This window comes from Micropterus salmoides, unplaced genomic scaffold, assembly GCF_014851395.1.
Source record: "Micropterus salmoides isolate LMB-PRFRI ecotype aquatic unplaced genomic scaffold, ASM1485139v1 Ms_hic_scaffold_17, whole genome shotgun sequence".
NCBI lineage: Eukaryota > Metazoa > Chordata > Actinopteri > Centrarchiformes > Centrarchidae > Micropterus > Micropterus salmoides.
In genome coordinates, this window is record NW_024040817.1 from 9,762,159 (window position 1) to 9,782,520 (window position 20,362).

The following is a 20,362-nucleotide window of genomic DNA, read 5'->3' on the forward strand; positions in this document are numbered from 1 at the left end:
TGATCCCCTGAGGTTGAACTCTAATGTTTTAGTAACTCCCTATTAAAATATAATGAGCACATGCTCAAGATGCTGAAAAAGCACATGAAAGTGATACTGTGAGACATTTGCTGTTGCCTGTGAGTAACAGTGTGTTTACTTTCTGTTTTACTTTTGATAAAAGTATATAAAACAGTAAAACAAGCAGAGAAGAGTTATTCATTTAGGGAATTAACTCAATAATGTTAGTTAGTTAGTTAGTAAAGTTTGCTAACTGTAACTACCATGTGACACTGGTCATACCAGACCAAGTAAGGCTGTAGTAGCAAACCCCGGTGCATTTTACTGCTAATGAAAAGCAGGATGTTAAACTGTTTCTCTTCTAGTATCCCACCCTAGGGCAATAGTTTCACAGCCTACAGACCTGTTGAATGTTTCTGAATGTATGCAAAAAATTTTGAAAATCTTAAATATAATTTTCCATAAAACATTTCTGCGTTCCCCCTTCCCACACAGACTCACACACAGCAACACAAACACAATGAATCACTCCTGCTTTCTCTGAAGAAACAAACGCCTCTCAGTTGTTCCAGAAACCTAACGAGAGCTGCTCTACCTCCAAACCCATCTGCTTCACCCCTCCACCGACCACAGGGCACAGCCCTCTAACCCAGTTTCTTACTTTCTCTCTCAGAGTGGGTCACACTAGTTCCTGTCGTCTTAAACTAAGACAGAGAAATACAGTCATTTATGAGCATTCTGAATCAATACTGTTCCTCTGAAATCCAGGCAATTACAGCAAAAAGAGTGAAGAAATAACCTAACAGCAACTGAATGAGTGGTTTCATGTCTTAGAGGGTGAAGAAGAGGAAGAAAGAGGAAGAGAGAGTTAGAGAAAGAGGTTAATTAGACAAGTAGAGATGATGTACAGCTACTGGCCTGATAACAACTGTAAACAACAGCAAAGCTACCAAAGATTAATTAGACCTAATAGCTGATGATTTCTTCAGTCAAAACCAGATGTTAAAGCTGCGCATTTTAATCTTAATAGAAACTAACTTTGTTTATTTATCCAGACTTTGGGAACTTTTGTCCCTGATATGAAACTTCATGCAACAACACTCCCCGCATTTAATAAAACATCTGTAATATACCATGAAATGCCTCTGGCTTTCCTACGTTTTTATTTATTGTCTCACTCAAAGTAGATTAGTTTCTGTTCCTCACAATTATTTTTTTTTTTTATTCATTGCACAATGTGAATTCCCTTGGGCAATATAGTTCATTTAAGTTCCGGGACAAACCTTATGAGCGCTCCAGAGCTATTTCATATTTTTACAGTTTAATCTCCGATCAGATAACTTGACAACATCACAGAAACAGGAAGATCAGAAGAACAAGCCGCTTAAATGCTTTCTATAACCTCTGTAACATTCATTATGTCCTCAGCATACTCACACAGTCCAGGGCTGAATCAATAAGTTGATTAATCTATTAGTCGATTGACAGAAAACTAACTGTCAACGTTTTTGGCTCTGGGTTTTGGCTTGTTGGATTGTCAAAACAAGCGATTTGAAGATGTCAAACTTGGGCTTTCAGGGCTTGTGACTTGTTTTCTGATATTTTTATACACTACTAAACAATTTAATGCAAAAATATTAGTTGCAGCCCTACGCAGAGAAAGTCATAAACATGAAGACCTGCTGCTATTTGCTGGAGGGGACCGTAGGGTAGATATACTTGATTTCATAGAAACCGGAAACTAAACATATGTCTGAAACAATCACAGATGAGCTGGGTGTGGGTTAAATCTCAGACCAGCACCTTTAATAAACAGCAGTGAGGACAAGGCTGTAAACATCATGGACAGTTTCTTACCCGCAGTCAGGTGCAGGGCACCATCGGCAGTCTGGGTCAGAGGCGAGGCACCTCCGCAGTAGGAACTCCTCATACTTCTCCAGCAGGGCCGCGTCATTCAAGATGTCTGCCACCTGTTGTGGGACCAGTCTCTCTGCACACTCAGGGCAGCTGAGCTGGACTCGACTCTCTGTGATCTCAATGCGGAGGTACTGCCGCAGGCAGCAGAGGCAGGAGCGGTGGCTGCACCCCAGCAGCTCGGGGAGCTGGTCGGCGGGCTGGCGCACCAGGCACAGGGGACACTCCAGAAGGTTGGCCTCCCCAGAGGAGGGGGCTCCACCCAGAGACGGCTCACTGGAGGAGAGTGGCTTTGAGGGGCTGCTGGAGGCAGCATCATGTGGGGTCGTGGCGACTGTGGTGGTGGTTGTGGTGGGTGTAGCAGAAGCTGCGGCAGGTGCTGAGCTCAAGGCAGAAGGGAGATGCTGTTGTTGTGTGTTGAGATGATGGGATAAAGGGGTGGCTGCTCCACCTTTGGGGCCCCTGGTGCCCCGAGAGCCCCGTTTGCTGTGGAAGAGGCTGTGAAAGGAGATGCGACTCTGGCGTTTGCCCGCCGCACGGCACTTAGGGTTGGGGACGCCGCTCACGGAGGAGTGAGGTGACTCTGAGTCCTTTTCTGATCCCATTTTCCCAGAAGAGACACACAGGGCTGGGTTTTGTCCCCTGATACACGCTAATGTATCTACACAAACACACACTCTGTCTCACACACACAAGGGAAGATTTGTCCCCTTGTGAAAACAGGAATGCAAATGATGATATTCAAGTTCCTGTTAGAAAAACTTTTGTCAGTCACCTCCTTTTCTTCTTTTACTAAGAAAGAAAAGGAAAAGACACAAACTGAAAATGAAAGCGACTTCACAGATTTAAAGTAAAACAAAATTCCCTTTGGCTCCCAGAGATTCTCTCAAACTCGGTGGTCAAAAGGTTTACAAAGAAAAAAAACTACCAAGTCTTTCATCTATCAGGCAGATGTCGAGGTCAAACATTACTGTGATGCTCACTGTCCAACTAAAAGATGAATGACTCTCTAAAAATAGAGATGGTAAAAAAAGGTAGCAGAAAAATCCACAGGAATGAGTTCAGTCGTTGTAATAATTCCTCAGTTTGGATTTAATTCTCTTCAGCTGCATTCAGAGACGCTCCTCTGCTCATCTTCCTCTCGCTCGTAGCTGAACGCCGGGCTCTCTGAACGCCGGACTCTCTGAACGGTCTTTTCTGCCAGGAAGAAGAGAGCAGGAAGTTAGCACAAAGAGCATGCTCAGTATGACACACACCTCTCTTCCTCCTTCTGCTCTCCCTGCTTCTCTCTCTCTGCTTTGCTCTTCCTGGGTTTCAATTTGATCATTAACAGCTGTGACCCTGAACTGATAATCTATCTGTGCTAATTACATTTAAATACACAGACAGTCTCATACACGCAGGAGAATGTTATCTGTATCTGTTAAGTGACCATACTTAAAACATTAAAACACAACAAAATTGAATGAAGAGACACACGTTAAACCACCAATTAAATACATGACATCATCGGCCAGTTAGACCAATCACGTATTCATGTGAAACCAGTCTCTCTATCTGTCTGCATCACACTGAGCACCGCAAGCTCTTCCTCCACTTCACACTGAGCTGCTAGTGCCGTTGCCATGGCGACACTCACTATGAGCGAGGCAAACAGCGACCCACTCTGTGACTCCGGCACTCCAACACACACACACACACACACACACACACACACACACACACACACACACACACACACAGTTGAGCATTGTAAGTAAATAAAAACACACACACACAAACACAAGCTGAAGATCACCAGCCACACACACATTACACATATGTGCACACAAATACATGCACAGTTGAGCATACTCACTGAGACACATGTAAATATACACACCTAAAATGCAAAAACACACGCACATAAGCTCATAAACAAGTAGATACTTTCTATGCATACAGAAATATACACACACTTCCAAATCCAAACAAACACACACAAAAAACAGACATGAAAACATACACACACGTCCATATACATGTAACATCTCTGTGACATGACAAGTGATAATTATGTACACGCACGCGATTGAGCATATACACTGTCACATGTAAAATACACTCACAAGTATATTTATACACATATATACATAGACTTTCAAATCCAAAAATACACACACAATAAAAACAGACATACAACTTTCCTAAAGACATGTTCATAGCACACAAGCTGAAAATCATCACACACATCCCATATATGTACACAAACACACACACACAGTTGAGCAAACACTGGTAAATACATATGATACCCATGCAAAAACACTCACTGGCCACTTTGTTAGGTACACCTGTTCAATTGCTTGTTGACACAAATAGCTAATCAGCCAACCACATGGCAGCAACTCAATGCATAAAGGCATGTAGAGGTGGTCGAGACATCTTGCTAAAGTTCAAACTGAGCATCAGAATGGGGAATTAACTTGACTTTGAACATGGCATTGTTTTTGGTGCCAGACGGGCTGGTCTGAGTTATTCAGAAACTACTGATCTACTGGGATTTTCACACACAACCACACACATACGTATTACATCCTGTGTTTCCACTACAATTACAGGCTGTGCGAGCTACGTTAAGGTGTGTGTGTAACAGACAATTTGGAGCTTTAACATGTCATACAGTTGCATGTTGTGTTTTAATTGTACATGTATTTTTCTCTCAAAACTCACAAGAAAATGTGTAACACTTGGATCTGAAACAAGATATTTCTGAGAAGGTTCTCAGCAGCACAAAGAGAGACATGTCAATTATGTTATGTTACATGAAATAAATCGATACCAAACTGAATTTAAAAGAAGCACAAACCAACTCTCACAGCCGCATGGATGTTTGCTGGTTTTCTCTCTCTGGCCAACAAACGTTGATTTGTTCACAAATCTGATTAAGGCCGCTAGTCTAAACACACACGTACACACACATACACACACTCTGGGGAGTGTGTTCAGGTGTTACACAGAGCACCTGACCAAAAAACAGATGCCTGCCAAGTATTGGCTTCAGGCTGAACTGAAGAGTCATAATTTCCAGGTCATGAAAACAAACCCAAGTTGATTATAGGCTTTATTTTATTTGGATATTTTTATTTTATTTTTCCTAAAAGCTTTTCAAAAAGAATACGAACATGGGGATACTGATATTTGCTGTATTTATGGTCATTGTGCTTTTGTTTCCATTTATGCATTATTTTGGTGTTTACCCCTCTGTATAGCCTGACTTATGTGCCCCCTAGTGGTAAAATCAAAAAAGCAGTAGTGGGATAAGTATTCAGAGTCGTGCCTTCAAAACCTTAAGTATTTTAAGCATTCTCAGCTTAACTTATTTGTAGTATTAAAGTTATTTATTATTATCCAGAAAAATGGCCCCTGTCATATGTTTGTAGTGTTGTGACCATTGAGAGCCATGTATCTCTAAAAAGTCAACTTTACAGCTGATCTATGGGGGGGTTAAAATATTTTATTACGCTTAAGGAGGATTTTCACATAAGGAACACTTAAACCTTTAGTTTTTCAGAAAAATCAGTAGCTTGAATGTGTACTTAAGTACAGAATTTTAATACTTTAAATGTGCAGGTCTGGAAACTATTTGAACATGAGGGGGACTGAATACAAATTTACTTGCAGCCTAATAAGACTTTCGCCCTCCTACATGGTCAGTACATTCCTCTAAACTAAACTATAAGCTTCACACTAACTTTAACCTCTGCGGTCAGTTTAATGTTTCCTCTCTAAGATAGAAGAGACAACTCCCCGGAAAGTCAACCAACTGTCATGTTTGATATCTGCAGCCTATAAACAGTTGTGAGACATTACATACATCACACCAACACGCTGCAGGTTACAGGAAGAGGAAGGTAAAACATCTGAGCAAGTCATAAATTAATGAATGAAAATTACTCCCAACACAGTAAATGGTGAAAAATTTGTGTACAACTACAAACTGTGCACCAACACATACATATCCAACGCTCACCATCTTCTCGTGGTCACCCTGGGTTTTCACTGAATTGTGTGACAGTGCATAAAAAGCCTCAAGTTCCTAAATAAACCCTGCCACCAGCTTGTAATAGCATCACACGCACAAACACTACTGCAGTGTCACAGATGGCAACCTCTATTTGTGTTTAGACAACACTTTTTTAAATAAAAATTATTTAAATTACTGCAATTTGATGTGAACCTTTAACTATATTTTGTGCTTAGTTGTTCTGTTTGTGAAGCGCTCTGTAACATAGGTTTTGAAAAGTGCAACATCAGTACCTTTTTATGCACCTGAGACTATTTAAGTTGTGGTTTCTTCACATTTTCATGCAAAACACCTCATCAACATTAACATGTAAGTCTATGCAAAATCACATGGCATGTGTTAAATAAACAAAACTAAATCAAATTTAGTCGACACATTTGTAGTGGAAATTATATCAGTTTCTCAGTCATTAGATAACGAGTGTCAAGAGAATCAATTGGTTCTCTAAAGACATTCACATGGTAGAAAACCTGCACTGATGATTGAAAAATGATGCTTTAAGTAAGTGCACACTAACCCGTGGGGAATATAACTAGGGTCCCACGGCCTTTTGAGCGTTAAGACTTGGTTTTAGGATTCAGGTTACAGTTAGGGTGAGGAGCGAGGGAAGGCATTATGTCGATGAGATGTCCCCATGGGGTAGTGGATTGTATGTGCGTGTGTGTGTGCACGCGTATGTGCTGTAATCATGCCATGGTTTGGCAGATAGGTCTGAACAGCCTGAGAACTTCACAATCTGGACATGATTTGCTATCAACATGCACACATACACTTTGTCCCACACTTTCCTCCTACTCCACTGCTGCTCAATTCAGCTAACACACACACCAGCTAAACCTCCTCTTCTCACACTCTCACTGCACTGGCAAAGCATTTCTGTTTCTGCTATCGTTAAACTTGTTGTTTCAGTGGCTCTCTCCTTCACACACACAGCAGGCTGCTCTCATGCAGCGTCCTCCAGACTCTTAGCTCTCCCTGCCTGTTTTAATCATTTTCTTCTGGCTGTTTTCTGTATCAAAGCTTTAGAAACACACAATGGGTGAAGTAAGAAAAAGTAGCAATAGCTTATTGTAGAATGGTTTATATCAAAGCAGTGTGTACATCACTTTAATCTTGCAGCTGGTAATGGTGAGGCTAATTTTAATTACTTTAAATCACTAAAGTCTAATCTTTATCTATAATAATACATTATAAATGAATTGCTGATTAGATTTTGTTTTACTAATCTAAACTAAAGTTATCAGATAAAAGTAGTGGACTAAAAAGTACAAAACTTGCCAATTGTAGTGGAGTGAAGTAGCAGAAAATGAAAATACTCCAGTAAAGTCCAAGTACCTCAAAAGTGTACTACTAGCGTAATTGTAAACTTTCCACCACTGGAAACACATTCAGTGAAGTTGCCCAGTTTCATTTCATCTAAAAAAAGACAGAAGAGTGCACACTGTTTATGTGCTGTGGTTTGTAGATTAACGTCATTTAACATTAACAGATAACAAAGATCAAGATTAAACCGCTGACTGAGGGTTTCACTTTATGATCCCCACAATGCAAAGATAATGTTGAGTCATAGCACCACGTCTCAAAAGTGGTTCTCAGGACAAAGAAGGCTGCTGATTTTTATGCTCACCATCTGCGCCAGGAGCGCAATTAACTGAAATTAAGGTTGGAAAAAACAGCAGCTTTCTGTGTTCTCAGGACAGGAACCTACTATTTTAAAGGGTGTGATTTTTCCAGGGGTGAAGTCTAACTAAGTACATTTATTCAAGTAGTGTACCTATACTTCTACTCCACTACAACTCAGTGGTAGCTACTAGTTTTTTCACAATTTAAGGCATCCAAAACGTATGGTGAGCTTATAAAATATGATGCATTGTTATAAACTACAGCTTACCTTAACTAACTATTAACTAATTAATTGTTTACATCCTTTATCAGTCACAAACTAGAGTCACTCTCTGGTTGCAACGTCTCCAGTGTGCTGCGCTTCTCTGATTTATACTATTGTAAATAGAATTAATTTTCTTTAAACAACAAAACAAGAAACAACAAGGAACTAGAATGGACATTTCAAACAAATATCATCAATTCCTATTATTGTTATTTGCAGCCTTACACAAATTCTTCTCTTTTACTGCACGTTGGGTAATCCTTGAGCTTCCCTCACGCCACCCTCAGGCCTAAATGTCAAATCATATCTCATTATTTATTGATATGTTATTATAGGTGTACCTAATAAATCTGCTGAGTTATTTATGACTCAATGTTCTTTCCTCTAGCTTCAGGACAAACTTTATATTTTAGTGTCACTTCTTTTAAGGTTCTGAGAATTGCAAAATCAATAGTACATTGTTTGCTGTATTTTGTGATGTATTAAACACTGCAGTCTCAAAAGGCCACTAGTGGGGCTTTGTATTTATGGGATATTAAAACTATAACGCTTAGTCTTCCAAAATCACCTTAATATAACCTTACAGTCCAATTCAAGGTTCATAATGGTTTTCCTGAATCAGACATAAGACAGAGAGAGAGTTCTGCAGGTAATCTGTTCTCAGACATGTACATGGTGCAACTGGCAGCACACACACATACATTACATAAACTCAGTTTCCACTCAGTTTATTAAGTGCACCAGCTAAAACGAATGCAGTCCAATACGGCAGTACTGCTTAAATCCTACCATCATGAAGGTTATAATGTTCAGTTTTTGTTAATATTGTTTTAGAGAGGTGTTGATTTTGACAGATGTTTCTATTAATTTGTACACCCCACTAGGCTGTTTTCTATGTATCTGCATAATGCAATACAGTTCAATAGCACCACAAACCTCAAAAAACACTCAACTGCAAAAACTGAACTTTTTTATTGCAGGACTTTTTATCAGATTGTTAGGTCTACCTAATAAACTGGCAACTGAGTGTGTAAACAGATAGACTGGATAGTGTTGAAATGGTTAAGATTATTGCTAGTTGCAATCTTAGTGTGGAAAACCAGGGATCAGCAAACACATTGATAAATATAAATCCATCCATCCATCATCAACCGCTTATGCTGTGTACAGGGTCACGGGATAAATATAAATCAATAAAACTAAAACTGTGCAACTGTATTTTGGGTGCAGCATTCACCGTTGTACACAGCAATTTATTGAGCATAAAAAGACACGTAAAACAAGACATGATCTAATAATTACTCAAAGAACTGTCTACTATAAGAAATCATCAATGCAACATAAGAGCCAAAGAAGCAATTTAGACTTAAATTACAGTAAAATTTATTTAAAATGAGTTTATAAGACTGAACTGATTCAGCTTGTGTGGTGCGCACACAACCACACACATTCAGCACACAGGTGTCAGAGCAATCAGCTGTGTGCTACAGGTGAGGCGCTGCTGTGAGAGCTGATTGCTGTTATGTAACAAGATGATTCACTGCCAGCCCTGATACTTCTGCACAGGATTCACTCTACAACACACAAACAATGTAAAAAATACTCCATTATGAGTAAAAGTCCTATTTTAAATAACATGACCAAGTGTACAATGTACTTCATTCTTAAATCCTTAAAATACTCATTATGTGAAAAGTCAGACGGTGAAAATGGTCTTTGTGGTGAGTTTGTTTCATTAATCAACTGTTCATGTTACAGTGCTGGATTCCGATTACTGATACATTAAAGCAACTACAAGGAACTTTCATTTTGTGTCACTTGTGGTGGCACCTGTGGACAAAAGCGGTAGTGGCTACACCGCCTAGTGTCATAGAGATCTTCATCTGGTTAGTGCATGCATTTGTTTTGAAAGTGAAAGAAAGATGCAACTTGTTTTTAATACTACTTTTAAACAGTTGTTTGCATGATACATGCCAATGAGATATGTAATATAACAATGGTGATTTGGTTGCTCTGTGATAGCAATTTTGCTGAGAAAGATAAAGTTAGCAACATTCCCCAGGAATCTTATGTCTTCATAACAATGTGCCAACAGAAAGATAAAGCTTGGTAGCAACGACAGTTGTACTACAGTAATGTCCCCAGTGAACTATACCTCCATGACCCTACATCGCCAACTAAAATATGCATATTACATACCCGTCTAGGACGACAACGACGACAACCAATTCGGGATCGGTTTTCCTTTCAAATCTCACAATTCTCTTCGACAGGTTGACTAGTGTTTTTGCCTGTGCTCTAAGACAGTGGTTCTCAAACTTTTTTATGTCAAGGAACCCTAAATTCACACAAATTAGACCACAGACCCCCATTTGATAAGATTTTGTCCCAGGATCACCCATCTGATAGGATTTTGGCTTTTAGATATTTTATTCCAAAAAGTGTATGAAATCCATGATCAAAATAGCTATTCGTTCAGTCACTATGGAAGTTACAGATGGACTTTTAGTGAAAAGAAAGGATTCCCTTTTTGCTGGGGAAACCCTGGAACCGCCCTGACCCCTGAGGGTCCCCGGATGCCACTTTGAAACTTTGGCTCTTCTTGTCTGCATGCCAGAAATAATTTTGAATCAGGTTTTATGGGTAATTGAACCCGGTGACAGGCAAATAGAATAACAATGTAGAAATGGACAATCTTATGTATGTCATATAAAGTCAGAATCAGTTTTATAACCAGTAAAAAACTCCTCGTAGTATGTTTAACATATAAGAAGCATTTTAATGGTGTACTGATCGAGGTGGTGCTAATTATCACTCCTTATGCTGTTGTTAGTTTAATATATAACAACGCATCATGTTTTATAAACGGATCACATGTTTAGTTTTTGAATATCTGAATCTGAAAAGAAGCTTGTAGCACCCAAATAACGGAAGTGGAGTAAAAAAATATCTTCTTTTTTTTTTCTTCTGTTCATTTCACTAAATAAATGTATTTACTTACTAGTAGAAGTGTTCAGTAGCATAAAATATAGATATTCAAGTAAAGTACTTTAAAGCTGAACATAAGTGTAGTGCTTGATAATGTATTTACTCAACTTCTGCTTTCAGTGACACACTGCAGCCTTTATCCGGCCACATAATCACATCATGGTGGGGAAATATATTTCTCCCCATTCTGCATTTCTGCCAAACACATTATTAAATGTCCTAAGGCTCATCTTTCCACAGAACTCCACTGCTGTTTATTGTCTTTGCTCATTCCCAGGAAAAATGTTACGGCTCTGAACTATGCACTTCTCACTGCTGCAGTTGCTTGTAAGACTTGTGAAGCTGCAGATCTGCTGGAAGAACTAAAACTTGAGTGCATCATCAGATCCAACAGGCAACCATTATATCCAAACAAGCAAGGACACGGACAACAAAACATGCCTCGACAAACCAGTTTACCAACCGGTATTTGATGCAAAATATTATTTCCACACGATTAACACTTGCATTATCCAACCAGAAGCACAAGAAAATACTTTGATTTAAATGTTATCATCCACTATAACAGTTCTCTTTCACTAAACACACTAAACTGATTATCCTGTTGTTGAACTCAGTGTTCAAGAGCATTACTTTGGATAAGAGCATCAGCTAAAAGCCTGTGGTCTAAATTGACTGATGACATTATTTTAACATGAACGGACAGATCCACAGAGAGCTGGGGTCCAGCAGACGGCTCCGCTCAGATTTATTAGCCTGTTTGCAGCTACACAGACTAAAACCCTGCTAATCTGAGAGCCAGGGGCCGACAGTCTCTGGACAGAACAGGTGGTCCCCTACTCAACCAGGAGCTAATGATCTATTACGTTTGTGTGTGTGTGTGTGTGTGTGTGTGTGTTTGTCTAAACCCCTCGCTAGTTGACCCTGCTGTAAAAATGCATCTCTGTCGGTTTCTCATGCTTCTATAGAGCAACATAAGCCTATTGCAAACATGTGCTATCAGTACCATTTTAAAAAGGCAAATGTGCCTCTTAATAAGTGAAACTGAAAGCTGTTTGCTTTATAGAATGTGATTTTACTAGTGATGGAAGAAGTACTTGTTATTAAAGTAGTATTACAACAATGTAAAAATAGTCCTGCTTTCAAAACGTACCTTAAAGTATAGAAGTGTTTTCACTTCTTCTGCTTCTTTGGTTTAAAGATTATGTCGCTAATTTATTAAATTTAACTGTAGAGCCTTGAAAATGCTTAATGATTTAAAAGATTTCACCAACTACAACAAATAAATTTCTAAATGCAACATAAAGCTCGCTGGTGCTAACAATCCCTAAACTAGTAACCATCCACTTATTTCACACCTCTACACTGCAGTAACGTATGCAAACATGAACATGCTAAGATTGTGTTTATTAACTGCAAATTTAAGTTTAAGGTTTATATTGTGTTTCTTCACAAAAAAAGACCACTGCTGCAGTGCGCTTGGATTAAATTAATTTACAAACAGCAGTTTTCAGGCTGAGAAAAAGTTTTTAAATTCTTGCATTTCTATATAAATGTGCCTGAACACATGCTACCAATTAGCTGAAGCATCAAAGCTCTGAAGAGGACGACAGCATGAAATTTATAAAGTTCATTTAGCCATATCATATATTTTATATTTCAGTATACAGCTGAAAAAGGTTATGTTATGAAACTGTAACTAAAGTTGGATCCACATCTTGATGGCTAATGTAGCTAATAAAAGCTAGCAAGAAGAGTTATTATGGGGATTTTATTATTTCAGCTGCACCAACAACAGTAAAGTAGCCGTTGCTCTGTTGTTAGGCATGTTGCAGCCCTGAGGTAGTTATGGTTTTATTGGACCACCTAAATCACCAGCACAGACTGCACCCCCATTATAGATGGCTAAATGTTCCTTTTAAAAGAAGCAAGGTTAAGCAAAACGTCCTCACTTTAGAGGATCTCTGTATCTACGTGAGAACATTTGGTCCTTGTAGAAAAAATACAGGAACACATAAACACACACACACAAGTGAAGGCTACTTCCAGTGAGCGTAAGGTCCAGCTGAGTCACGCAGATTACATATCACGACTGATTAAATTGGTTATAATGGCACATTAGAGCAGAAAGAACCAATTGCCAACCCCATGCTTCAATGCTGATTCATGGTGTACCAGGTGACCTCACTGCAGCTTCCTTCCACACTGCTCCTTTCATCACACAACCATTAATTAGGAATCTTTTTAAGATTAATAATTCAGAAAGGCCATGGCCTCTTTCAACACCCCCATAGTTATACACACAAGCATTTACTTTGACACCTGAGACCTGTTTAGTCCAACTGTCGTTGGCCTCTAATGTTGATGGTATGTTGGTGGAAATCAAGGAAACTGAGGCCCTATCTATAGGAACACGGGTATTTTCAAAACCGTGACTTTTTCTACGCGGTTTGGCCGTTCGTACACACGGAAATGCATCAGGTCACTGAAACCGAACATACACTCCTGCCAGGGTGAAGATTTTATGAAACTCAAGTTTGCAGTGTTGTCGTGTAGACAGTGAAACCGGAGTTCTTGCCTTGCAATGTCAGAGTGCGGGCCATTATCTGCTGGTTTGATGTCAGATTGTGCCCCACTGTCTGCTTTGTTTACCATTTTAATAGGCTCTGATTGGCCAACGTAGCTTTACGCTTAGTGTCACATCACATGGTGGTTCGGCATGCTCTTGACAGCGCTTGATAGCGTATTTTTGTGTTTTCATATAGACAAAGATTTTTTTTTAAAGCAAAGGAGGAAAAACTCCGTTTATGAAAATTCCAGTGTACGTGTGAACTAAGCCTGAGGCAAAAAGTTAAACATCCATGATTCATATCAAACCAGGAAATATCTAGCTCGTCAAGCTTGACTTACTCTCGTTCTTAACTGTAAAAATTTCTGATAACACTACATGTCAAAAGAAACTATTCACCTGATATTTATTAGGAACTTGATCAGTGGACGATAACAGCAGTCCAAAACTAAAGAAAACTAAGTGGACCTGCTTGCGGCTCTATCTGTATTTAGCTAAATGCTAACGCAAACATGCGCACAGTGATGATCCAAACCTGCGGATGTTCAGCACATGATAATTATCATCTTTACTATCTGAGTTTAGCGTGATAGCATGCCAACATTTGCTAGTTTGCACTAAACACAAAGTAAAACTGAGGCTGTTGGGAATGTTATTGGTGTTTAAGGTATTTGATTACAAAGCAAAGTATTGGAAACATTTATGAGCTGATGATGGCACTAGATGAAAGGTTAAGATGCCAAAGTTATTACAATTCATCTGAAGGAAGACATAAAAGTAACGACCAAATTTCATGGCATGGAGTTCATGTTAAGGGGAACATGTGTAGATTATTAATAATATTGAATTATTTTGATCATGTTGGTTCCTTAATGTGTTTTGTTCATGAGAATATCAGCACTTCCAGTGAACTACTTATGAAGAAACTAACAGTTTAGAAAACACAGCCTGAGTAGAGCAGCACTTACTGTCACACAGAACATGAAGTAGTTATTGTTTACTGTCAATATTTCACACAGCTATAAGAAACACCATCCGAACGGCGAGTTGATAATAGTTACATCACTGACAATGAAAACAATTTTCCCTTCTGTGGAAAAACCCTGACAACCCAGCATGATGGCCTGCTCTTCCCAGGAATCCAGCTCACACACAATCTGAACACTGTCTGATGATGTGCGCACATGTGTTTGGGTGTGTGTGCATGGGAGAAGATTTGTTGTCTTGATATGCTGTTAATGTTTACACACCCATTTTCAGAGGAAATGGACTACACAGTTGACCAATTTCCATATCAGCATTTTAATGACTTAACATCTGTTGTTAGAGAAACAAGTGTGTTTCTAATCTCTTTCTCTCAATCCATCTATTAGGACTGTTTCTGACTGAAACTCTTATTCCACTCAACGTCATAGGATTTTGTTTTGGACTAATCGATAAGTTAAATTACAGTAATTTCAGAAAATAAGCAAATTTGCAAAAAGATCAAAGCACATTTGGAATATTATTGTGATGTAGACACATGATAAGTAGGATTGGGTATGCTTACATGCTGATGCCAACACAATATCAGAGTTTTGGTTCAGATATGGCTTGATAACCAGAATGTTTTCTGTTTTGCCAAACCCAGTCAACGGTAACTGGCAAATTTTTTGCCCTGCCAATTTCATTTTCATTTTATTATCTGTATTTAAAAGGTGTATAAAATGTACATATAAGTCTTATTCTTATTTTTCTATTTGTATTGTATCTTGTGTTTTGGTATTCTATTTTCATTTAATGTGTATTTTATTTTATCTTATTAGAAAATAACTTGATATTTCTCATGTTAATCAAAGACATGCAGAATTTTATATGCTATAATAAATATTTATGTATATTAACTATATGTATTATATGACTTTAATAACAGTAATAACTTCCGCAGAGCTCTAAGGAGCTTTTTTAGCCTCTTTCAGTCCATTTTTCCCCCCGTGTTAGGTCCACAACATTATTGTTTTGGTTCAGTTTCAATGTAACTTTATTTTCAGACGTCAAATCTCTGAAAACCCGCTCTACACCACCTGGTCAGCGCCAAACAGTTGAGAGGCACAGTTAGTGACCAGCTGGTGAACATAGTGGCATTTAGCAGCTAAAGGACCAGACAGGTATTTTCCTCAAGGGTAGGCAGAGACCAAAAACAGAGCTAAAAGCGAGTGAAGATTAAACATACATACTGTATATCGTGTGGACAGAAACTTGACTCTAAATTAATTCTAATGATGCTCTGTGTCTGCTCAATGATGATGCCAATAAGTACACTAACAATATGCCGCTGTTCACTAACATTTTTCCCATATCAATTTATGTAGTTTTTGTCAGGAAAGAGTGAGAAGTGCACTCACAATTTTCAAAAAGCCCAAGTTTTTGTCTTCAAATTGCTTCAAAAAAATCAGCAAATATTACACATTTGAAATGTTGTAACCAGTGAAATATTTTACTTGTATTGCTGTTTCATACCCGACCACGATGAGCAATCATTTTTATGAATTGAGTAAAAGCTTAAAATGACCACAAACAATGTCTAGTTTCTTCATCATCTAGGATTAGAATGAATAGTCAAATAATTTACAATAGTGGGGGAGCACTATCTGTCTATAAATCTGTGTACCTATCTATCTATCTATCTATCTATCTAGAAAAACCCTGAACAACTCAGGAACAAATGCAGTGGGAGGCAGACAAGAATGGAAAGTTTGAGCATTTTCTCTTCTTCCCACTGACTATCATTAACACATTTCCCTCTCTCCTACACACATGCACACACACGTCAACATAAAGGGGATTCAGACTCCATTGCGATGCACTGGAAGGTGGCAATATAGGGAATCTGCTTCTATAATTAGAGGAGCGTTCAGGAGCCATACTGCTGAGTTGTTGAATGTTTAATGTCAGGCCTGCAGGCGTTACAGTCGCAAAGAGCAAACCTCTGAGCTCCTTTACATCAACTCCACACACACACACACACACACACACACACACACACACACACACACACACACATAACAACCCCCTTTCTTACACACACATGCCAACTTAGGCCTGTACAGAGACTGGTGAGGTGAGCAGCAGTAACAGTTGTAAACTGGATGAGTGGGTCAGGTTTCAGAGAGGAAACGGCAGCACAATTCACGGACACAGACACAGTACATCTGACAACTAAGAGAGTCATTCCCAGCTATTGTAAAAGCTGATCGCACATAATGATACGGGATATGAGGTAATGGCCAAATATATCTGAGAGCACAAAACATCAGTTCTAAAGCGTGCTGTTTATAATGTAATCTGGTTGGGGTCACTTTCCAACAAAACAACTTATAATGCATGTTCTGCTATAATCATATAAAGGATTTCACTTCTAAAATACCATAGTACATTTTAGAAAGGATGAAGTTCATCAATTAATACCCTTATAATTTTAAAGCCTGTGTAATGCTACCATTATTTTGTGCTATAACTGATGTGTGAATAATATCATCATGTTATGCAGAGATAGGATACTACATTCCCTGTCAAGCAGATTTGTAACTGTTTTGACAATTACTATCATTTGGTTTCTTCCTGTCAATGCTATATGCGTTTTTTTGGCAGAATCTGTCCATTAACAAGGAAACAAATAAAGAAATCCAGGGTTCAAGGTTAGTTTAGTACCGTTCTTAAACCAGACCTGCTAAAACCAGCATTTGCACCCAACTCAGCCTACATTTTTATCGACGCAATGTTGACATCAGGGTTATATCCGCAGCATTTCTGACCTTGTTAAACAGATCAGCCAGGTGTGACTGATCCATCTCAGTCACTTTCATTATAAAACTAAAACACAACAACAATTAGTTCCTGTTCTGACATGTCAAACAAGGTGTAGTCTTTGGCAATATATGTTAATTCCAACATGCCAGGTATAGATTTTGTGTATTGCTTTTATATGATTACAGTTTGAATGACTTACAACCTCAGTTTATTAGACTAATGTTGGCTTAATCTTAATTAACCTGTTCAGTTTGCTTTTTGATTGAGAGTGTAAAAATTTGTGTTTTTACCCCAGAAGATTAAAAATATTACACATTTTAAGTATTTTAAATCCCAAATATTTACATAAAAACCTTCATGTTGTAAGTTATCTCATTAAGGCTACCAAACATTACGATGCTGGAACACCTTTTCCACCCTGACTAGTGAGATCATTACATCTGACACACAAAATCAGTGTTTGTGGGGCTCAGAGTCTTTTTAACACCTCACCTTACAGTGTCCTTTAATCATAACATCTCTCCTGTTCTAAGCTCTACTGCCTTGTTTTTCCAGCTCTCTTTTTTTACATTCTCAATTATAATGATGAAGTTTTTTCTTTCCTCAGAAAAATACAGCCTAAACAGTGACCAGGGAGTGGCGGGGCAGAGAGGAATGTTTTAAAGGGAAAGCCAGGGAAGGGATTTTAACTCTCCAGACATCCAGGATGACTTGGACAATGACTGTACTGAAACTGAGGACATTTTGTTTTTATAGTTTAGCATTATTACACTGATTTGTATCCTCCCTGCTGTTTGTTTTATGAGTATTTCTCCTCTCTGTAATGATAATGTGGGTGGTTTAGGTGAGAGTTGACCCTCCTGATAATATGACAGTCATGCTTGAGAATAATCAGTAATTTTGAGATTTATGGTGGCACACCCCCTTTAATTAAGGTGGCTCTTTTTTTTCTTTTTATCTAGATAGTCTGAAGCAGAAATTAAATTAAATCCATGTCATCTCAGACGAACAGCTCATACAGCAGGTTCACTGCCGGTCACTTACCCTGCTGAGGACCGGATTTCTTCGACAGGAGATGCGACGGCCACTTCGGCTCCAATCCTGGCTCCCGTCTTTGTGTTGCCTTGCTTCTTATCGATAAGCTGTAGGTAGTCGGTGCTCTGTTACCGTGCCCGACTGTCTCTGGGCTTTTCGCGTGTGACGGCGGCCTCTAGTCTTCCTTCGTCCCGGGAGCGCACCACTGAAACTCTGTGTAATCTCCGCAGATCGCTCTCTCTCCCCCTCTCTCTCTCTAGCTCTCTCTCTCTCTGCCGCTCCACCGCCGCCGCCGCCGCCCTCTGACGTCATGGAGGAAAGCCCCGGTCGGTGACGTTACGCCGTCAACAAAACGGAAACCCCACCCAGCGGCGTCACCTCCAGTCAGGAACTTCAGCGTAGCTACTTTGTTGGAAAGAGGAGTCAAAAGGAAACTGCCAGGAAAGTGTTTATAAACAAACAAAACCAAAACAGGGTGTGGAGTTCCACGGTAGGTCTGCTGGACTTTATACAGTTTCGTTTTAATAAATACAGACAATAATTAGTCTTTTATGGTAATCTGTAGATCAGCCTTTAGAAGTCTTGTCTGATATAATCAACCTTTTTCCTGCAAGGCTACAACTTGTTCAGACATGACCTGGCTACCCAAGTAAACCTCTCTTTCCTTGGAATTCAACTACACATAGGCTTATCCTTATACCCAAGCCCTGTAGGCTAGCTAGACATACAATTACATATAAATTAACACTCATCACACTCTTGCCAAACGACTTATAACAATGCGGACTAAACTTATCACCTCAAAACTTGAACACCTTTTGTTTAGTTTGGCCACAAAGATCTTTAAATAGGTAAAAATCTGAGGGAGATCAAAGAGAGGGAGATAGGAAAAGAAGAAAAGGGACCAAACTTGGAGAAACTGAATGTCACTGCCAAGAAATGATATTTGGACTTACTAATAACCGTAAACATAGATCCATATGACTTGGGAGCTCAAGACTGGATTACAGACACACACAAACTACTCCCACTTAAATACCCACTGAGTGACACTTTAAATGAGTTTAAAAGTTAAAAATCACTAGGAGCATGAACAGTTTTGCAGTGGCTGATCTTCTCATTCACAAGCCGGCAAACTGCAATCAAAAGGTAAAGTAGGCCCAATTATCAAACCAAACAAAATGCCAAACTTTCCCTATCATACAGCTTTGTTTTTTTATTGAGTCATATGCAGTCGGTTTAATCAGTCACACTATTAATATAAAAAGTTTTGCTATAATTTCGGACCTTTTAACAAAAAGCTTTTTTTCCCCCCCTTTTTTTCCCCCCCTTTCTTTTTGGGAAGATATAGTGGTTTGTTAAGTTAAGCAGAAATGAATGGAGACATGATTTTACAGGTTAGTCCTAGTTTGTGAATAAAAAGAAGCAGGATCCTTCATATATCAGGGCGTAAACAAAGGCTACCCATAATTCAACATGGTGTGACATCAACTTCACATTCCTGATTCGCAGTATAGCAGAGTTTTTAATATCTGGTGTCTGTGGAGACATTCCCACACTAGCATACTGATAATGATGCATTTTATTCCAACCAGCACTGACTGGATTGCCAGAGCTAAAGGAGGGCGGGACTGTAGACCGCAGCAATTCAGTATGTCAGAGCGTCAGCAGCTGTTGTGTAATAACTCTCACTGTCAGAAGGGGAAGACAAAAGCTTTGCATTGCAGGTTTAAGCATAACATGTAAAATGTACAGTCTGTGAATGTGTTTTTTCTGTAATAGCGTTTCCAAAAGTTCCAAAACAACTACACAGCTCTAAAGGCCCTTGTGAATATTTCAAATAGCCCTTTTCTGTTTCAATTTCAGTATTTGAGTCTCACCTTTCATCCTATGCTTCTCATAGTTACTTCCTGTACAAGTACTAGTTTTTAAGAGTAACTTTTTAGGTTACGTTTTAGAAGTAGGGCTGTCGCGATAACCGCAAAAGTCAAACAGGCTACCGCGCTATTGGCCAAGCCAAATTAGCGCTTCAAAAATCCACAAGCTGAACGAGCTCTGTAAAGGTTCAAGGACAGATCGGCATGGGCTGTACGGGACCTGACTTCAAACTTGC

General features: G+C 39.0%; 1 protein-coding gene across 1 annotated transcript in view; it reads right to left on the reverse strand.

The window, feature by feature from the left end:
• rnf19b (ring finger protein 19B) overlaps nt 1–18,511 on the reverse strand; it is a 35,964-nt gene extending 17,453 nt beyond the window's left edge. Inside the window, exons 1-2 of the mRNA XM_038724995.1 lie at nt 18,259–18,511; nt 1,858–3,111 (exon numbers count right to left, since the gene is read on the reverse strand). Of these exons, the coding sequence (XP_038580923.1) occupies nt 1,858–2,519 (662 nt within the window). The 5' untranslated portion in view covers nt 2,520–3,111; nt 18,259–18,511. The remainder of the gene's footprint in view (nt 1–1,857; nt 3,112–18,258) is intronic.
• Nucleotides 18,512–20,362: the final 1,851 nt, after the last annotated feature.